The sequence below is a fragment of the Embiotoca jacksoni genome, unplaced genomic scaffold (assembly GCF_022577435.1).
Source record: "Embiotoca jacksoni isolate LCO1_2020_lvr unplaced genomic scaffold, fEmbJac1.0.p SCAF_6, whole genome shotgun sequence".
Taxonomy (NCBI): Eukaryota; Metazoa; Chordata; class Actinopteri; family Embiotocidae; genus Embiotoca; species Embiotoca jacksoni.
Genome location: NW_027185414.1, coordinates 16,040,575 through 16,057,156, shown reverse-complemented (window position 1 = coordinate 16,057,156; position 16,582 = coordinate 16,040,575). Strand labels below are relative to the sequence as shown.

General features: G+C 40.0%; 1 protein-coding gene and 1 non-coding gene across 2 annotated transcripts in view; both read right to left on the bottom strand.

Moving 5' to 3' along the window:
- Positions 1 to 1,856: 1,856 nt before the first annotated feature.
- dennd2b (DENN domain containing 2B) overlaps positions 1,857 to 16,582 on the bottom strand; it is a 40,306-nt gene continuing 25,580 nt past the window's right edge. The window contains exons 12-20 of the mRNA XM_069174219.1: positions 14,759 to 14,836; positions 13,499 to 13,639; positions 13,216 to 13,364; positions 6,288 to 6,465; positions 5,260 to 5,301; positions 4,666 to 4,777; positions 3,226 to 3,465; positions 2,900 to 2,986; positions 1,857 to 2,331 (exon numbers count right to left, since the gene is read on the bottom strand). Of these exons, the coding sequence (XP_069030320.1) occupies positions 2,297 to 2,331; positions 2,900 to 2,986; positions 3,226 to 3,465; positions 4,666 to 4,777; positions 5,260 to 5,301; positions 6,288 to 6,465; positions 13,216 to 13,364; positions 13,499 to 13,639; positions 14,759 to 14,836 (1,062 nt within the window). The 3' untranslated portion in view covers positions 1,857 to 2,296. The remainder of the gene's footprint in view (positions 2,332 to 2,899; positions 2,987 to 3,225; positions 3,466 to 4,665; positions 4,778 to 5,259; positions 5,302 to 6,287; positions 6,466 to 13,215; positions 13,365 to 13,498; positions 13,640 to 14,758; positions 14,837 to 16,582) is intronic.
- On the bottom strand, positions 4,266 to 4,337 carry trnae-uuc (transfer RNA glutamic acid (anticodon UUC)). The gene has a single exon. It is a non-coding gene; the product is annotated as a tRNA-Glu (tRNA).

The window sequence follows — 16,582 nt, the reverse complement described above, 5'->3', positions numbered from 1 at the left end:
CAGCAGATTGGTCCTTACTATTATTATATATATACAGTTCACATTATTAGATATTGATTATCATTGAACCATTATGAAAGTAGTCCTTTAAATGCAATACATACCTCAGCTGAATATTTTATGTTCTTGGCATTTTAAAACCCATACTTCAGTGCAGTACCTGAGTAAATAAACACCTTCCAATAATTGAAATCTTCATTTATGAGTGATTTACATAATATATCTATCATATTTCAACACTACCTTAAACCAAACATGAAAAAAACAAAAATATTTTTGTATTTTATTGTAATATCAATTCCCAAGATATTTAAAACTTATTTAAAAAGGCAGTCTGGGAAAACTACCATCCATCATCTATACCCACTTTATCCTGAACAGGGTCATGGGGGGGCTGCAGCCTATCCAGCTCACTTTGGGCAAAGGCAGGATTCACACTGTGGACATATCACCAGTCCAACACAGACAAAGAGCATTCACACCTAAGGGACATTTGTAGAACCACCTGAGGTGCATGTTTTTAGACAGTGGGAGGAAGGCAGAGTACCCAGAGAGAACCCACACAGGCACAAGGAGAACATGGAAACTCCACACAGAAAAGCCCCGGCCTGGATTTGAACCTGGAACCTTTTTGCTTTGGGGCAATAATGCTAACCACTGCACCGCCCCCATTTCAAATTGTTCTCACAAATACACCAGCATTAAAGCATTTTCATATGCCTGTCAAATAAGTAGCAGTGAAATTTACTAAAATTAAAGTACTCACTCTGGAGAATTATAAATTAATTTAACCTAATTAGTTGTGAGATGTTCCATTAGGTGTTTTTCTTAGCTTTACACAACTTTTCCAGTCTTTTGTTGACCCTGTCCCAACTTTTTTGAGATGGGTTGCTGGCATCAAATTCAAAATAAGCATATATTTTTCACAAAACAATACAATTTCTGTGTTTCAACATTTGATATGTTGTCCTTGGTCTATTTGAAATTAAACATGGGCTCATGAGATTTGCAAATCATTGCATTTTGTTTTTATTTACACTTTACACAGCGTCCCAACTTTTTCAGAAACGGGGTTGTAAATGTGTGCAAATTATATAACACCTAGTGACTCTCCTCAACTTGTCAGTCACAGAATATGTATTCTCACAACGCAGTTCCTCTGAAGGTTGTTAGTTTATAATTGTATACCAGTCTGAACGACACCATCCCGAGTACTTTTACTGTCAATACATAAAGTACACTGATACTGATCATTTTGAATGCAGGATTGTACTTGTAGTAGACTGTAATAATGGTGTCTCAATACATCTTCCACTGCTGGTTGTGGGTGTGCAGCTTCATCCTAAACTTGCGACACGATTCCTTCACATCAGATGTCACACTTAATTGCTATGAAGGACACCGGCAGAGGAAAAGTAACGTGGCACCTGTAATCCACAGCGAGCCGCTCAGTTAGGAGAGCTAAGAACAGCACGGCAGTGACAGCCACCAGAGTGATGTGCGCAGACGTAATTAGGTTACCAGCAGCATGTGGTAGCTGGTGCTAGACTATGGGCCTTTTGGGATCTTACTACTGCTAATGCATGGCTTTAGGGGAGGCTGTCATTGAGATGTCAGATGCAAAAAGAGGTGGTTTTATATCATCTGGCAAAATGTGAATTACATGTTTCTGTTTCCAGGTGTGATATATGTCAAAAGTAATAAAAGCTGTAGAGTAAGTCTGTATTGCTGTTATTGATAACAACAATGAAGGGAACATATTAGTATACAAAAATATTCTAACCACCATTTAATGACAAAAATATTGAACATGACTAATATTCGTAAATTCAACACTTAACACTCGGACATTTGAAGCGTTTTAATGACCTTTTTTAATAAAAGATTGCAAAAGACTCTATGAAGAGTTCAAATCATTTTCTTCATTGTCTTGATGCATGTACAGTTTATAGGTTTTTACACTCCTTAAACAGAGGACAACACTGTTGTAATGTAAATAATGCAAAATGAAAACATATGAACTGTACATCTACGCCCATGTCAAGTAGCATACACTCACACACTCTGATAACACTCTTCACAAGCACTCCTGGACATCAGTGGTTACTCTATGACTCACTCGCTGTGTACCATCCGGCTATCACTATCTCATAAAGTACTATAAACATACACTGAAGAGTATCACAGCTTACAGTGAAATAATATGTACACGTTTTCATAAAAAATATTGACAAAAAGACGAACTGAGAATCATCTTGACGCAGAGACTTGAGACATCCGGTGTTCAGTTTTCTCCTCAGTTCTTTTTGTGGAGAAACTTCATTTTACTTCCTGAAAACCATTAAAACAAATAAATTAAATGATGTAAAAAGCACTGAGACTATATGAAGTTTGGTCTGATTTAAGCCCGCCTGCAGTCTGTTAAAATCTGAATATTTGCAAACATGTGTTGCTGCCTGATAAAATGTTTAATGATAGCCCCCAGACAAAAAAAATACTCTGCTTGAAATAATAATTTTTTTTCATCAAATATGTTTTTTCCACAAAAAAAGATTTTTTTTTCAGGTGTGATGTCATAAAATCCTGCTCAAAGAGCAAAGTGAACAGTAGAAAACATTTTTGGACACATTATGAACCGTGAACAAATATGTTAGAGCTACTTTTGATGATTTTTATCATGTTGGATATGTTAAGTTAAAAACAAGACATAAGTGACTAGCAGCAACTGCAACTGTGGAAAAATTGGTGCGCGGCTCCATCTGGCAAAGTAATAGTAACATATATGTCATATGTGGGAATTTTGAACAAAGTTACAAGAAGAAATATTAGAAATATCTGTTTATACAGCCTGATTTTAAAACTGGTTAAAACTTTCAAACTTGTGAAATCAGGAACTCACCAAGGCCTCTCAGGAACTTGTTGACTCCACTCTGCTCTGTGTCTGGCAGCTCCTCCAGATACTGATCCACCCTCTGCTCAAACAGACCTGTTAACAGCACAATAGAGGTAGAAAAGTCAAATATGAAACACTTCAGTATTCCAGGAGGAACAGTGATGTGGTGAGAAAACGTGCTGATGAAATCTTTCAGCCACTAGAGGTCACTAGTACTTTAAGTGCAGGCGGGGAAATCCACAGAGAAAACTGCAAAGTGACTTTTCATCAAATCTTTTAAGGAAGAAAGAACATTCAGACAAAGAAGTGGAACTCAGAGGACGACAGTCTACCTTTAGCCCGTGTCTTCCTCAGCTCCCGATCTTGAATGAACCCTGCAAACATCTGAGACTCCATGAAGACGCCCAGGAAACGACGGATGCTCTTAGATGCCACAGACTTGCGAAAGGCCTCTCTTTGGAAAATGCGCTCTCCGCGCTCATTCTGAGCGATAAACAGCGAGTAATGTCCGATAGTCTCCAGGAAGAAGCGGATGAAGGCTTCTGACACCAGGCTGTTCAGGGAGTTATACTCTGTCGACGCAAGAAAGAAGGGATCACTCACAGTGCTTAGTTATTTGCATTACTAATTGGACTTCATGATGAAGTGATAAAACATTTGGTCCAACGCTCACAGACACGCACATTCAAATGTACCCTCAGCTTTTATTAACCGTGTGGAGATTCTCTCATAATGCTTCGGTCAAATACAGTGTATGAACCACAAAATGGGAAAGAACAATTACAATGTGGCTGCCTCTTGTCTGTATATGTCAGAAGTGTGGGACTACTGTAGAGCAGCTGGACCTTCACAGACCAGAGAAAATATCACAATGTTAACATCACAACTCTGAAGTTTGAAAGAATGAAAACAAAACCTGCTGAGAACAAAATGACAATATTACAGAAATATCTGAAATCCTTAAGACGGGCACAACAAGAACTGTAACAGTGGAACCTTAAGAAGAGGTCATGGGTTTTTACTCATTTTCTACACAATCTTGTATTGTTGTTATAATTGTCCTCTAATATTAGTAACCAGTTTAAGAGTGGTAATTGTTGTGTGCTGTAGCACCCTGTAAAGCCATAGTTTAATGTCTCCTTTACAGACTGAACTATTACTGAGAACAGAGTGCAGCAGATGGAACATAAAAACACACCTTGTTAGCAGCTTTATTTTTGTAGATAATGTGGAAAGCAGAGACATAGTCTGTCCCACGTAGGCTTTCAAGAAGTGTCTCTTTATTATTGAATGTCACAGTTGGTGTTTTATATTTGTGTGCTTTACAAATAAACCTTTTATTAATCCCCTGAGTACTTTCACAATAGACCAATTCCCATACCGGGAGTTGAACCCGGGCCGCCTGGGTGAAAACCAGGAATCCTAACCGCTAGACCATATGGGAGGTGCCTAGCTAGAGTCATCTTCACATCCAAGTCTGAATGTTACAAGTCCAATTGTTGTTGTTTATTTGTATATTTTAATTAATCCTCCATACAACACATGATAAGTAAGCAGGTAATTTCCCAACAGTCAGCTCCTCAAAAGCACCATTATGTCACCTCCAAGCTGAGCCCTTGTGACTCACTGTCATGACAAGTGTGTCCAGACGTAATTTCCCAGCGAGTTTCACAGACACATGGACTGAACATGTTCCACTGCACACGCTGTTGCTCTAATTAACAAGGAGAGCATCTGTCTTGTTAGCGAGAGATGATCTGTCACTTATTCACCTTCGTCTGACTCACTGTCAGAGTCCTGATTGATGATGTCATTCCTCTGCTCCAGCGCTTGCTCAAGAGCTGCTTGAAGTTTCCGCGGCAACAGCGAGGCCTCATCGTCCATCTATAAACAATTGAAAACACTGCAGTCACCAGTGATAAACAACAATGATTGGAGAGTAAGTTTCAAAGGCTCAGACTTACAACAGAGAGCCGCATGTTTTACATGTTTAAAACGAGACTGAGTAACATCTGTAATAAGAAACACAATCTTTTTCTTCTGCTCAGCCAGAGACATGCAGTGCTTTGCTGTTTCAGCCTTACTCGGTCCAGTACGAGTTACTTATGATGGTTCATGTTTAGATGTAACTTTAGTTGCTGCTGTTCAACATATATCACTGAGGCAGTTTCTCCTGTGATTTCATGGTTGGCTCCATCAGGATGCCCATTCATGTTTTCAAAGCAAGGGACTCCAAAACATCCTGATCCATGAAGGGGTATTAACTCTATTTTACACCTGCCGCTTGGGGGCACAATGGTCATTGTTAAGTTACATAGTCTCACTTTAAAGTCAGATTTTCATTTGTCATAAGTGTGTAGACCAACCTGTCGGATGAAGCGGTCAGTTCCCAGGTCGACCATTAATGCCTGAGCGCAGGGAAGAGGAGCAAATCATTCTTCAGAACTGATTATAAAACATTCAACTACATCACCTCTCTTCAAAACATAAAACGTACCGTCAATGTCAAAGAATTTACAGCACAACAACATAGGACATAAAACACAATTCTTAAAGAGGACTTTTTTACAAAATGTTTCCACAAGTCAGTCAGCGACAGGAAGTGTGATGTAAACAAACAGCTGACGTTGTTGACAAACTACAAACAGGTCAGCATTAACTATGACTGACATGAGCTATTCACACAGATCACCTCTCAGTCTGAGCCAAAGCTTAATCATTTCCAAGATTAAGTGTACACTTAATTCTTATATAACTAACTAGAGGAAGTCTAAATTGTATTTGAATTTAGCCCTTTTTTTTCTAGGTTAGCAACACTTGATGTGCTTGTAAAAAAAATTATGTAAAAAGTAATAGCTTAACTTTCAATATTTTTTATCTTTTCAAGCGAACTAGTAAAATGATGAACAGGAATACAGCAGGTGTCATCACATGTAACACTAACATTTCGATTTATAGAAGGAGTGCAACAATAACCTGTAACCCTTATTTGAATTTATTAGTTCATTTACAAGTTCATTTTTTTGTTTTGTTTTATTTGTATTTAAATCATTTGGTCTGTAAATGTTATCAAATCAAACCCATGGTGACTTCTTAAAATGCTTTGTGCTTTCTAACACAATGGTCCAAATCCCAAACATATTCTGATTATTGTCACAGAAGAGTACAAAAAAAGAAATTATTTATATCTAGGAAAGCTGGAACTAGTTAGTTTTTGCAATTCTTGTAAAAAACATTCTCTCATTTATCATCCAAGGCACTAATATCCAGTACTAGAAACAGGCTTCAATCCGAAATAGAAACAGAGAGAGAGAAACAACGTAGGAGACATCAGTCTGAAATGTAATGTGTGGATAATAAACTGCAGAGGAAGACATCCAGATGCTCTACTCACCTCTTCTACAGGCAAATCTTTAAGTTTAGGCAATGAGCTGGACAGTAGCCCAACCAGGAAGGGCGTGGGACAGCAGACGATGTCCAACATGGACCCTGGCAGCACGGGGATGAAGGTGTGTTGCCAGGAGAAAGGGTAGAGCAGGGCCACCACTGCATGCATGCAGCTGGACAGGGTGCTGGTGAAGGGAGACAAAAAGGAAGACACACACATCAAGCACCTTCAAAGTCACACACCAACACTGTGCACGAGTCCACACCAGATTAAACCCAACACCATCAAAACAGGCCACATGTTTTTTGACTAGATAATGAAATGGTTTTTTTTTTTCCAGGGTTGAAAAATGTCCGCCTACTGCAGACATGCAAAGTTAAAAAGTAAATATTCTTCTTCAAAATGTCTGAATCATTATTATTAAGTCACTAACTGGGCCACATACCAAACTAGAGGAGCACCAACAATGTATTTCCACCACTAAGCTCTGCTTCCAAATTAAATGACTATTTGATCCTCTTTTCCCTGAAACAGTAACTTTTATATGAGGCTTACCAGCACAGCTTTACTCTGTTTGACCCTTTGTTCTTCCTGCAGCTCATCTGAGGTACAGAAGGAACTAACAAACCGTTCTTACACTTTCACAAGTACAAGAAAGAGTTTCAAAAAGACTCCACTTCTGGACAAATGAGCGCCTTGATTTACTGTACGTCCACTTCTCCCACTTAGAGTTTAACACCATCTACTGCAGACCACAATGAGGAAGGGGGAACCCAATGAAATGCATTATTGTGACATTACTCTACTTTGTGTGCAGGGGTGGCGTGACTCTGACATGTTGCTATAGTTAAGCTGGAGGCTTGTTGACGCAATATCGTAAAGCAGCAATTTGGTTTAACTTCGACAGCTGTGGTATAACATCAGGAACACAAATAGCAGCCCGTCTTTCTCACGATCCGTCACTTGTTGACAGTGGCTGACCCTCCTCCCCTCTGTCCTCTACATACTGTCCAGTCCATGTACACAAAGGGAGTGAAAATAAACCATGGGTCCAATCACACACACACACACACACACACACACACACACACACACACACACACACACACACACACACACACACACACACACGCACGCACACACCAGAAGACCACTAAATCAGTATGGATCAAGAACAAGACCAGGGATCAAACATGGTATGCAAAGGCATCCTATTTGAGATATACACTTTTAATGTGGAGTATCTGTGGTCGCTGTCATCACCAGCAAAAAGTACATTCTAGTAAACATAAGTTACTCCCTTTCATGTGTCCTGATTCAGTTTCAGACCAGAGAAACTTTATTATCCACATTTTGGAGCAGCATGCAGAGAATTGGGATCACTACCATAATCAATGCACTGAGAAAGATTACAAACTCCCTCAGCCTTTTCCACAATATTCATTCGAGCAAAATGTTTGCCACAGGCCGTTTCATCTTAACCTCCCAAGAGTCAAATTGGCAAGATTAAAATGGGTTTTCTTGACAGGGTAAAATAGAATTACACCAGTGAAACCCGAAGGCTACAATAACCACAGCATTCATTCTTTTTTGGCCTTTTCCAGTTCACTCATACCATGAAGCACTTGCAGCTTTACTTTGGCCAGTCTGATTTCCATTTGCCTGAGGAGGGCTTGATAATTCCTAACAGATCCCGTCTCCTGGGTTTGACGAGTTCCAACAGGGAGTGATGGGGCACAGATCTCTGAAAACCTTCGCCACGGGCTACACACGGCCCTTCACACCACCGATACCAAACGGATCGATTACACCCGTTCCCCAACCACATACTCCTGGGAGAAAATGAACTTGCAATGAAAACACTCTGCAATACCAGAGGTTGCCACTCAACTTTGGAAAGAGAGAGGGACATTCCCGTTAGATCCAGACCAAAACTTCACACGTACACACTTCATAAAAAAAGAAGAAAATACTTTCTGGACCCCACGCCACTACTGGTGAAGGATAATAAAAAGCTAACAAAAATTCAACATTTCAAATGTAAGATTTTTAGAAGATAAACTTAAAATGAATTTAAAGATGCTTCATAAACAGGGTTTATATGTATAGGTAATTACAGAGGCGGTAATGTGGTTCTCCGGGTTTGGATTGTGTTGTATGGTGGTTTTAAGCCGTGTGGCTCTAGAGGTGTTAATGTTGGTGTATTGGTTTGTCACTCAGTTCACCACTTTGGTCCAGACAGAAATCCATCATAAACAAATACCTAAAGCTCAATAATCGAGTCAGTCTCAGCTGTACTTTGTCTTGTGCTAGTGCTAGTTAGAAAATGGTAGCATGCACACGTCTCAAATTCAGATGATTCAGAGGTGACGTTCATTTCCTTAAAGCAATGTAGTTGTGTTGCGTAAATGACACATGGTTTTGTTTTCTTAACACGTTTTTTTTCCCCTAATCCGAACCCCGCAGTTTTTCAGGCCACCACAAGGCAGAAACATGAACAGACACACTGCCATCTAGTGGACTGGTAAGTGTACTATTTACTTGTCAGTGATATCAGGGCGGCAGCATGTTGGTGTTGGTATTTAGCTCAAAGTACATTTATGCGACCAAGAAAGTTAGTGCAGAGTTGCTAGCACGACTGTACACTCACTTTTTATTTTATTTCCTCACAGATTCAAGAGGACAGCAACATGAAACTGCTGTCTACCTTGTGTGGCATTTTTACTCATCTTTCAGTTCAGTGAAACCCAAAGCAACAAGCTGTGTTTGTGATACAAAGTTTGTGAGACAGAAGCATCTGTCTTTAAGTGTTTATTCCCATTTAACCTGTACAAATTAAACCACATAAGCATAAACTTTAATTAATTATATTAATTTGAATGTGATGAGACACTTAAAGGTCATTTAAATTTATGATACCACTCTGAAGAGAAGAAAAGAGATCCTGTTCTGCAGAGGTGAGGTCTGTGCAGAGCTGTTATGTGTTGAGGTTTGGGAGCTAATCCTGACATATTAGCTCTCATAGGTCCGCCAGGCCTGGTTTAATGTGTGTGAGGCTGAACTGGCAGCTACTCCAGGAAACATGGGATCGGCAGGCTTAGTCTGTGAAGCCCAGAGGAGGAGGGTAAATTTCACTGTTTGAAAAAGAGAAAGGGAGGGGTCAAAAGTCTGTATCATCACATGCTTCGCTGCTCTGCACTGCGTCGACCAGTCCTGGCATGGCGAAGACTGATTCCACAGAAAGAGGACAAAGAGGGCCAGAGTGAGAGCAAACTGAATCACAGCTGTCAGACACCATCTGTGCTGCAAAGCTCTACAAAACCATTTTTCAAAGGTACAAGTCTTCGCAAGCTCAAAATAACACAGAGAAATCACATAAAGGGGCAGCAGAGTACACACTGACCTATAGGACTTTTATAGAAAGCTGCACTTGGTGTATTTTTATCCTTTAGCAGAACGTTCTCTGCTTTCTCCCCAAGTCCCCAAAACGTTTTCCCTCACTTCCTGCCTATAAGGATCTCCAACCACTGGCTCTCGTTCTAACACCAGAAGCCACTTTACAACGATAAATGGCCCTCTAATGGAAAAGTCTACAGATGTTCTTATTAAAACCACAATACCGTCTAAGTTTGATCGCGGCTGCCCAAAGAGCAAATAAACGTGCGCAGGTGTTTGTGTATATGAGTGTCTACATAAGTATGTGAGCGACTACATGCTGGTGTAAACATTCACCAGTGACACTGATGTAAAAATCAGCTGGTCAGACTCTGGTAACAGCCACATATTTCTTGACTGAAAAACAGAAACATTTCTAATGTTTACAGTGTGTCGATTTCACTCTACGTCGGACTTAAATACCACATGGGAAACCGGTTGAGTTGTTAAAACTGGTTTTGGCTTCGTACCAGCTCTGCAGAGTGTGTTAGAGAAAGTGAAGTGAGATAAGTATGCTACCATACTTGTTGATTAGAGAATGCCTGCAGCAGCAGCAGCAATAATTCTACCTGTCTGACGAGGTTTTGGGGCGAAACGTGTTGCTGATCGACATCCCAGCAACTGAATTTTCAGAGTGTGTTATTACAAAAACAAAACAGGACACCACATACTCAACATACAGTAGACACTTTATATTTTGTACTTTTTATCACGTAGTTTCACCACAAGGGGAGACGAGAGAAACACAAGCAGCCTGTTGAACCACAGAAAAGGGAGCTTGATTAATTCACCGTGGCTTTGAGCCATTGTTTAGTTTCCCTCCGCAGTCTCCTCCCTTTTCACTCTCTCCTCTCAGACATACACTTCTCATATTTCATTAAATTCTTTCCTCCTGTTCTTTACTACCTCCGTTACTTTACGTGACACCCACTTACAGTAACAAGGCATCATGGCAATCATACACTATTTGATGGTGATGAATCTAATTAAAATAATGTGAAAATGCAGTGAAGATTCTGAAGTTGCTCTTGTGTTTATTACTAATGTAGTGGGGGAGATTTTTGTCTTGTGTGTCTAAAAATTAAGGATTATAGGTTTATTCAGTTTTCATTTGCACAGAAATGTACTTGTTGTTGCTTCATTTCAATGATATGCTTTGGACTTATGCATCACGTGAAGGAATGAGGTTTTTTTTTCTTTTAAAGGGAGGCATCACTAAAAACACTTCTCTTAATAATGAAGCCACATCAGGAAAAGTCATTTAATACCCAGTAGCACCTTCACTGTCTGAGTATTTCACTGCATCCGGACATGCACGTACAATCTACTAACCGCTCTCATCTTTAGCCTGAGGACTGATAGAGACTGTTTACATAACCTCACAGCTCTGACAAAACTCATTCAGCATCTGCAGGTCAATCGAGTTAAGGAATTACAGCATGATGATGAATTTATCTGATTAGGCATCCAACTTGTTATTGCAGGCATCAGATGGCGAACAATTACTTAAAAGAAATTGTCTGTGCAGACTTTCATGCAGAAGCAGCAACGTCTCTGGAAAAAGCTACAAGGGTTTCAGTGTAACCCTGACTCAACACGAGTTGAGTCAATGCAACGATTTCCTAAAATGGCTTTTCTTCTCAGTTCCTGCATGCGCTGGATATACATTTCAGGGAAAGAAACATACATCATGCTCTGCAGCTGAGGTATTTTGGGAATGGATTATGCACCAGAGTCCCAGTGGGAGAAGCTATTTTTTCATGGAAGTCATTAATGCTGCAGCGAGGCCCGATCACTGTTTTTTCAAAGGACACCAAGACACAGAAGTGCTGCATGTATACACACATGTTTGCACTTTTAAATCCACACACATGCAACACACATAGGTTGAGGAGATCACACAGTGAGAGGCATCAGTTTGGGATACTGACTGCATGTTTAAGCCACAAAATGATGTCATATTTGTTATTTTCCTTTCATTGTAGTTATTTCAGTGTTCTGTGACTTGATTTGTGTTTTGAGATTTTACTTTATGTATCGTTCCTTTATAAGGTACAGTGTTTACTATGTCCAACAACTTGTTAGCATGCTAACAGTCCGTAATCAGCGTTGAACACAAAGTAACCAATGAGATCAATGGGAATGTAATTTGTGGGTATTTGATCTTATAGAGAAACTAAAAGTCTAACCCGATGCTGGTGGTACATATAAGGGGAAGGAGGTTATTACAAACCATCCTGATGGGCACAGGAGTGGATGTACCACATGTCCTAATAATTAATCTAATAGTTTGGAGATATTTCACTCAGTTTTGTGGTGTCGCTGGAGGACAAGTTTCTCTGGGAAACATGAACAAATGCACTTTGTTATGCAAGATTTTCCCCGACAACCCGAAGCATTTCATAATGCAGCAAGCAGACATTACAATGATTTCACTACTTTAAATGTATGTTTATGCTTTTCAGGTGCACAAATCCTGAGATACATCATAACTGATTGATGAACAAGATCACAAAATTACAGAATTGGCTGTTATTGGTCAAAATAGGATAATATTGTAACATGAGTTACTTCAAAATTCCCACCCAATGACTTGCTGATGTTATCACCTCTGATAATGAGCAGCTCAGACAAATTTTCTCCAGGGACGCAGAGAGTGAGGTCGCTCATACATAGGGAGTGAATGTGGCATCATAAGTCAAACGGTGACAGTTGAGCCACAGATCACAGAGGGCAGAGTCGCGCACACAGGAAGTGCATTCCTTCCCCTCACAGTCACTGCCCCCACTGATGTTTGTTTAAACTGGGCTCCGATACATAGAGAGATTACTGCTCTACTCAAATCCCCTCCCACTCCACCCTCGCCTCCGATGCTCTAAAAGTACCCCATTCTTTTCTGTAACGAGAGGACAGACTGGGACACTGAGTCCTTGGAGAATCTTCAAATCTTATCAGCCCCACCCTGTTCTCCTCTGGCAGTGACTCTCACTGGTGTGACCCACTTTAATCCTGCTATCAAAATTGGCAGCTGACTGACCTGTTGCTTGACTTTCCGATACCAATCAACATCAAATGTCATAAACTTCTCCACATGGTGTATGTGTTGAGCGCCAATGATACTATTGTGTGTCTGTGTGTTTTGAAAGGTTAGTGCAACTCTGTAATAAGCCAGGATCAGTCTAAATGGACAAGCAGAGGGACACCGGCTGACTGTCAAGTTATTTTATTATATCAAAGTATTTTTATTTCTCAGTTGAGATGACCAGGAAGCATGAAGCACAAAGTAAAAGTGCCAAACCAAATCTCTCACAATGAGAGAGGAAACCAACTGTGACAAAAAATAAAATGGGTGAACTGAGCAAAAGAAAAAACTAACTGTCTACAGTCAATTACACTAATTGTGACAGAGAATTTTTATATTGCAAAATCCATCTCATTTCCCTCTCCATTAATGTAGAGGGAAAGAGTCCTGATTCATATGGGATCGGTGGAAACTCACCTGAGTTTATCAGCCACAAAGATGACTCTACGCTCCAGCAGCAGCGAGGCAAAGACGCGAATCACCTGCCGTACACCGAGGCATCTGAACAAACTGTCAAAGTCCACGTGCTCCAGCCTGGAGTCGGTAGGCCGCCTCAGCTCGATGACCTGAATGACCACAAAGAACGACAAATGTAAGTGGGATTCACGAAGCACAATTTAACACAGTTAGTTTGGGCTTATGGGCACAATTATAGCAGTGAAAAATAGAAGTTGTGTTCTGCTTCGCCAGCAGCTCTGACCTCATTTCCTGCTCCGGGCAGGAAGGTCTTTACTTTGATAATCTTCCCTGGTGCAGGAAAAGGCGACTCCATCAGACTCCTCATGAAGGGATAGACCAGGGCTGCTGAGATGCCTCTCCGTCTCTCTACCTCATCCAGGATCTGAACACGGGAGGAAAGAGCATAGTTTTCTGAATGTACTTCAATTAGTTTTCATCACCCGCACAAAAGCCTCACAGTCGTCAACCCTTTCAATGATGGTGACAATTAATGGAAACATGTTGTTTTGTGTTTGAGCACTGGCAATTATCTATACCTCATTTTCTGTTTTGAAAAACAGCAGATTAATCTATTTCCACTCCTCTGTGATTGGAAAATTCCACCCAGTGTGCCTGTCTGTCTGTTTTGGTCCAAACTGCCTCCTGTCTGGAAAGTTGATTGGAGAATGGCTTGTTTTCGAGGTCATATGATATCACCACTCTCATTCTCTCCATGTCTGTCTCTCTGACAAAACTCCTGCTGAAATCAAACACTGCCATCCTCCTTTATCAGGGCAATTATAGAATAGATTCCTTTCATTTTCACCTCAGGTTTGCGGCTGTACTCTTCTTAAAGTTTAAACATTTGAGGCGTTCTCTTTCTCTCTTCTATTCTGGCATGTGTTGAACGTCCTGAAACATCATGGGATGCAACACTAGACAACATTTTGCGCCCATAAATAAGTTGTTGTAAAAAGTACTTAGTTATTCTGCTTTAACTCAACTCAGATATTTCATTTGAAGTTTCATGTTTTTCATCAAACAGCTCCGCTGCAGTGTCAAGGGGCTGCACACTGTTCTCCTTATTAAACTATGATTACAGCACATATGCACACTGTCTTTGAAATAGTCTGTGTTTTATTTTCATGTCATATAGCAGCCACTTTATTTCAACAGTCTGGATTCACTCACTTTGAATTAATAAAATAATCAGATAAGGCTGAAAAAGTCAAACAGAGTGACTGCTCTGCTATGCATTAGCACCGGCGAGACAAAAGTGAAGGAAACAATTACTATGGGAAATCAGAAAGTCAGAGAGACTGAAATAAAGGTTACCAAAGAACAGGCGTTCAGCAGAAGGTCTGCTGAAAGTCATTTCCTTCAGCTGTGAAATGGGTTACCCACAGATACAACACCAGACACAGCAAGCTGGCTGTAGCTGCGTGTGTCTGTGTACATATGTACTGTATATGTGTGTGTGCACATGCGTTTAAGTGTGGCTCGAGGACAAGATCGAACTCACCGTAGAGAACAAGTCAAAACAGCCCAGCCGGCTGATGACACAGTACACCTCTGGAAGACGAGGTCCTTTCCCAGTCGGCTGAAAACAGACGTGAACAGATACATTTGTGGATATTCTGAAAAACAGCTATAAAAAAACAAAAAGGGGTTGTACAGCAATATAGGCTTACACATTTATAAAGTACACTGATTTTTGAAAAAAAGCAAACAGTCATAATCAAAGCAGCAGAGGCCAAAGTATCCCGAGTTTTAGTTGAGCCAAGTAAATCACTGCAACAACCTTTTGTCAGAGAATCCCTGACCTGGTGACAGTTTACTTTTTTTTTTAAAACACAACAATTTGTAACACAGGCTTACTGATAAAGATTTTTAGTCTCCAAGCTCGAGCCGAGATAATGACATCATTGAGGTTATTCTTCAAACTCCTCCAGAGACACAGAAGACATTATACCTCCGTTCGGTTGAATAATGCTCACAGTGACGAGTAAACTGAATCTGGTGAGTACAATTTATTTTTGTCTAAACATATAAAGAGTCATTACAATACAAGCAGGACTAGTACACTATGATAATATAATACAAAGACAAGTTGTTTATGCTGCAGTCGAAGTCTAGAATATAATCTGTCATCTGAGGTGAAAGTCTTTCATGTGGTTTTCTCCTTCCTAAACACAGGTGGTTTATCTGCTCCTGCTGATCCTATCTACTGTCCTCTCTGCCATTATGTGCTGTGAAATACCGTCAGCACAGACACAGACACTCAAACACAAATGAATACAGGCACTCAACAAACACCAATCCACTTGTCCATATTAGGTATACAATTTTCTCGTCTTGTTTCTCCTCCGCTTTTCCAAATGGATGATTAAATCAACTATGTGGAGCTTGATTCAAGTCCTCAGGAATGCTCGGTTACTGCCAACTGCTGGACAGACAGCAGGGAGGAAACAAAGTTACTGGAGGAGAACAGCTCACCTCTCGCTCCACCGTCAATAAAAATCTGATTCTATCAAGATGAATCTGGAGTAACTGCGAGCGGAGTTAAAAACATTTTTGTCTGTCAAAGAAACAGCCAAAATGCCCAGCTCCTACACATACACAGCAGCAAAGACACTCCTAGTAAAGGTCTGAGAGCATACATACTGCAGCAGCATAAACATACTCAAAAATACCAAATGGTGAACAAAATCACCACCACATTCACAGAATCCCACAGTCATGCTCTCTAACCGCAAGCTAAATGGGACGCTCAACAAAACACTTCAAAGCACTCCCCAACCTCATTATGGAGAGGAAATGTTCCAGAATGACAAAGTTTGGATTTTTCATGGTTTCTTTTTGTCCGGCCTTTGCTGAGAAACCCGTGGCAAATTGAATGAGTCAATCCTAACTGGGTTGTTATGTTCAATTATTATACTTTTTTTTTTTTTTAAATTATGTATTTTCTAACTAGGGTTAAATGTTTGCTCCAGCAACTCTTTTTATATCAGTTCTTTGTTCCTTTTAAGATATGTATACAAGATAAGTAAATAATGCCTTATTTATATTTCTGATCTAATAAACTGTCACAATATATTCATTCAACTACTTCAATGCATTTTAAAGCAACTGCAATCACTGTTTTTAAATGTGTGGATTTTTGGATGTTTGTTGTTGCAAATGTTTTTTCTACTTATTCTATTTAAAGGTATTTTCTGGGCTAACACTAATAATGATCAGCTGCTACAACAAAAAGTGTGATAATCTTTTTCTACATCTATTTTTTTCCCCAGTGATTAAAACTTTTACAAAGTGTTTCACACCCAGCTCAGCTCTGCAGTTTTGT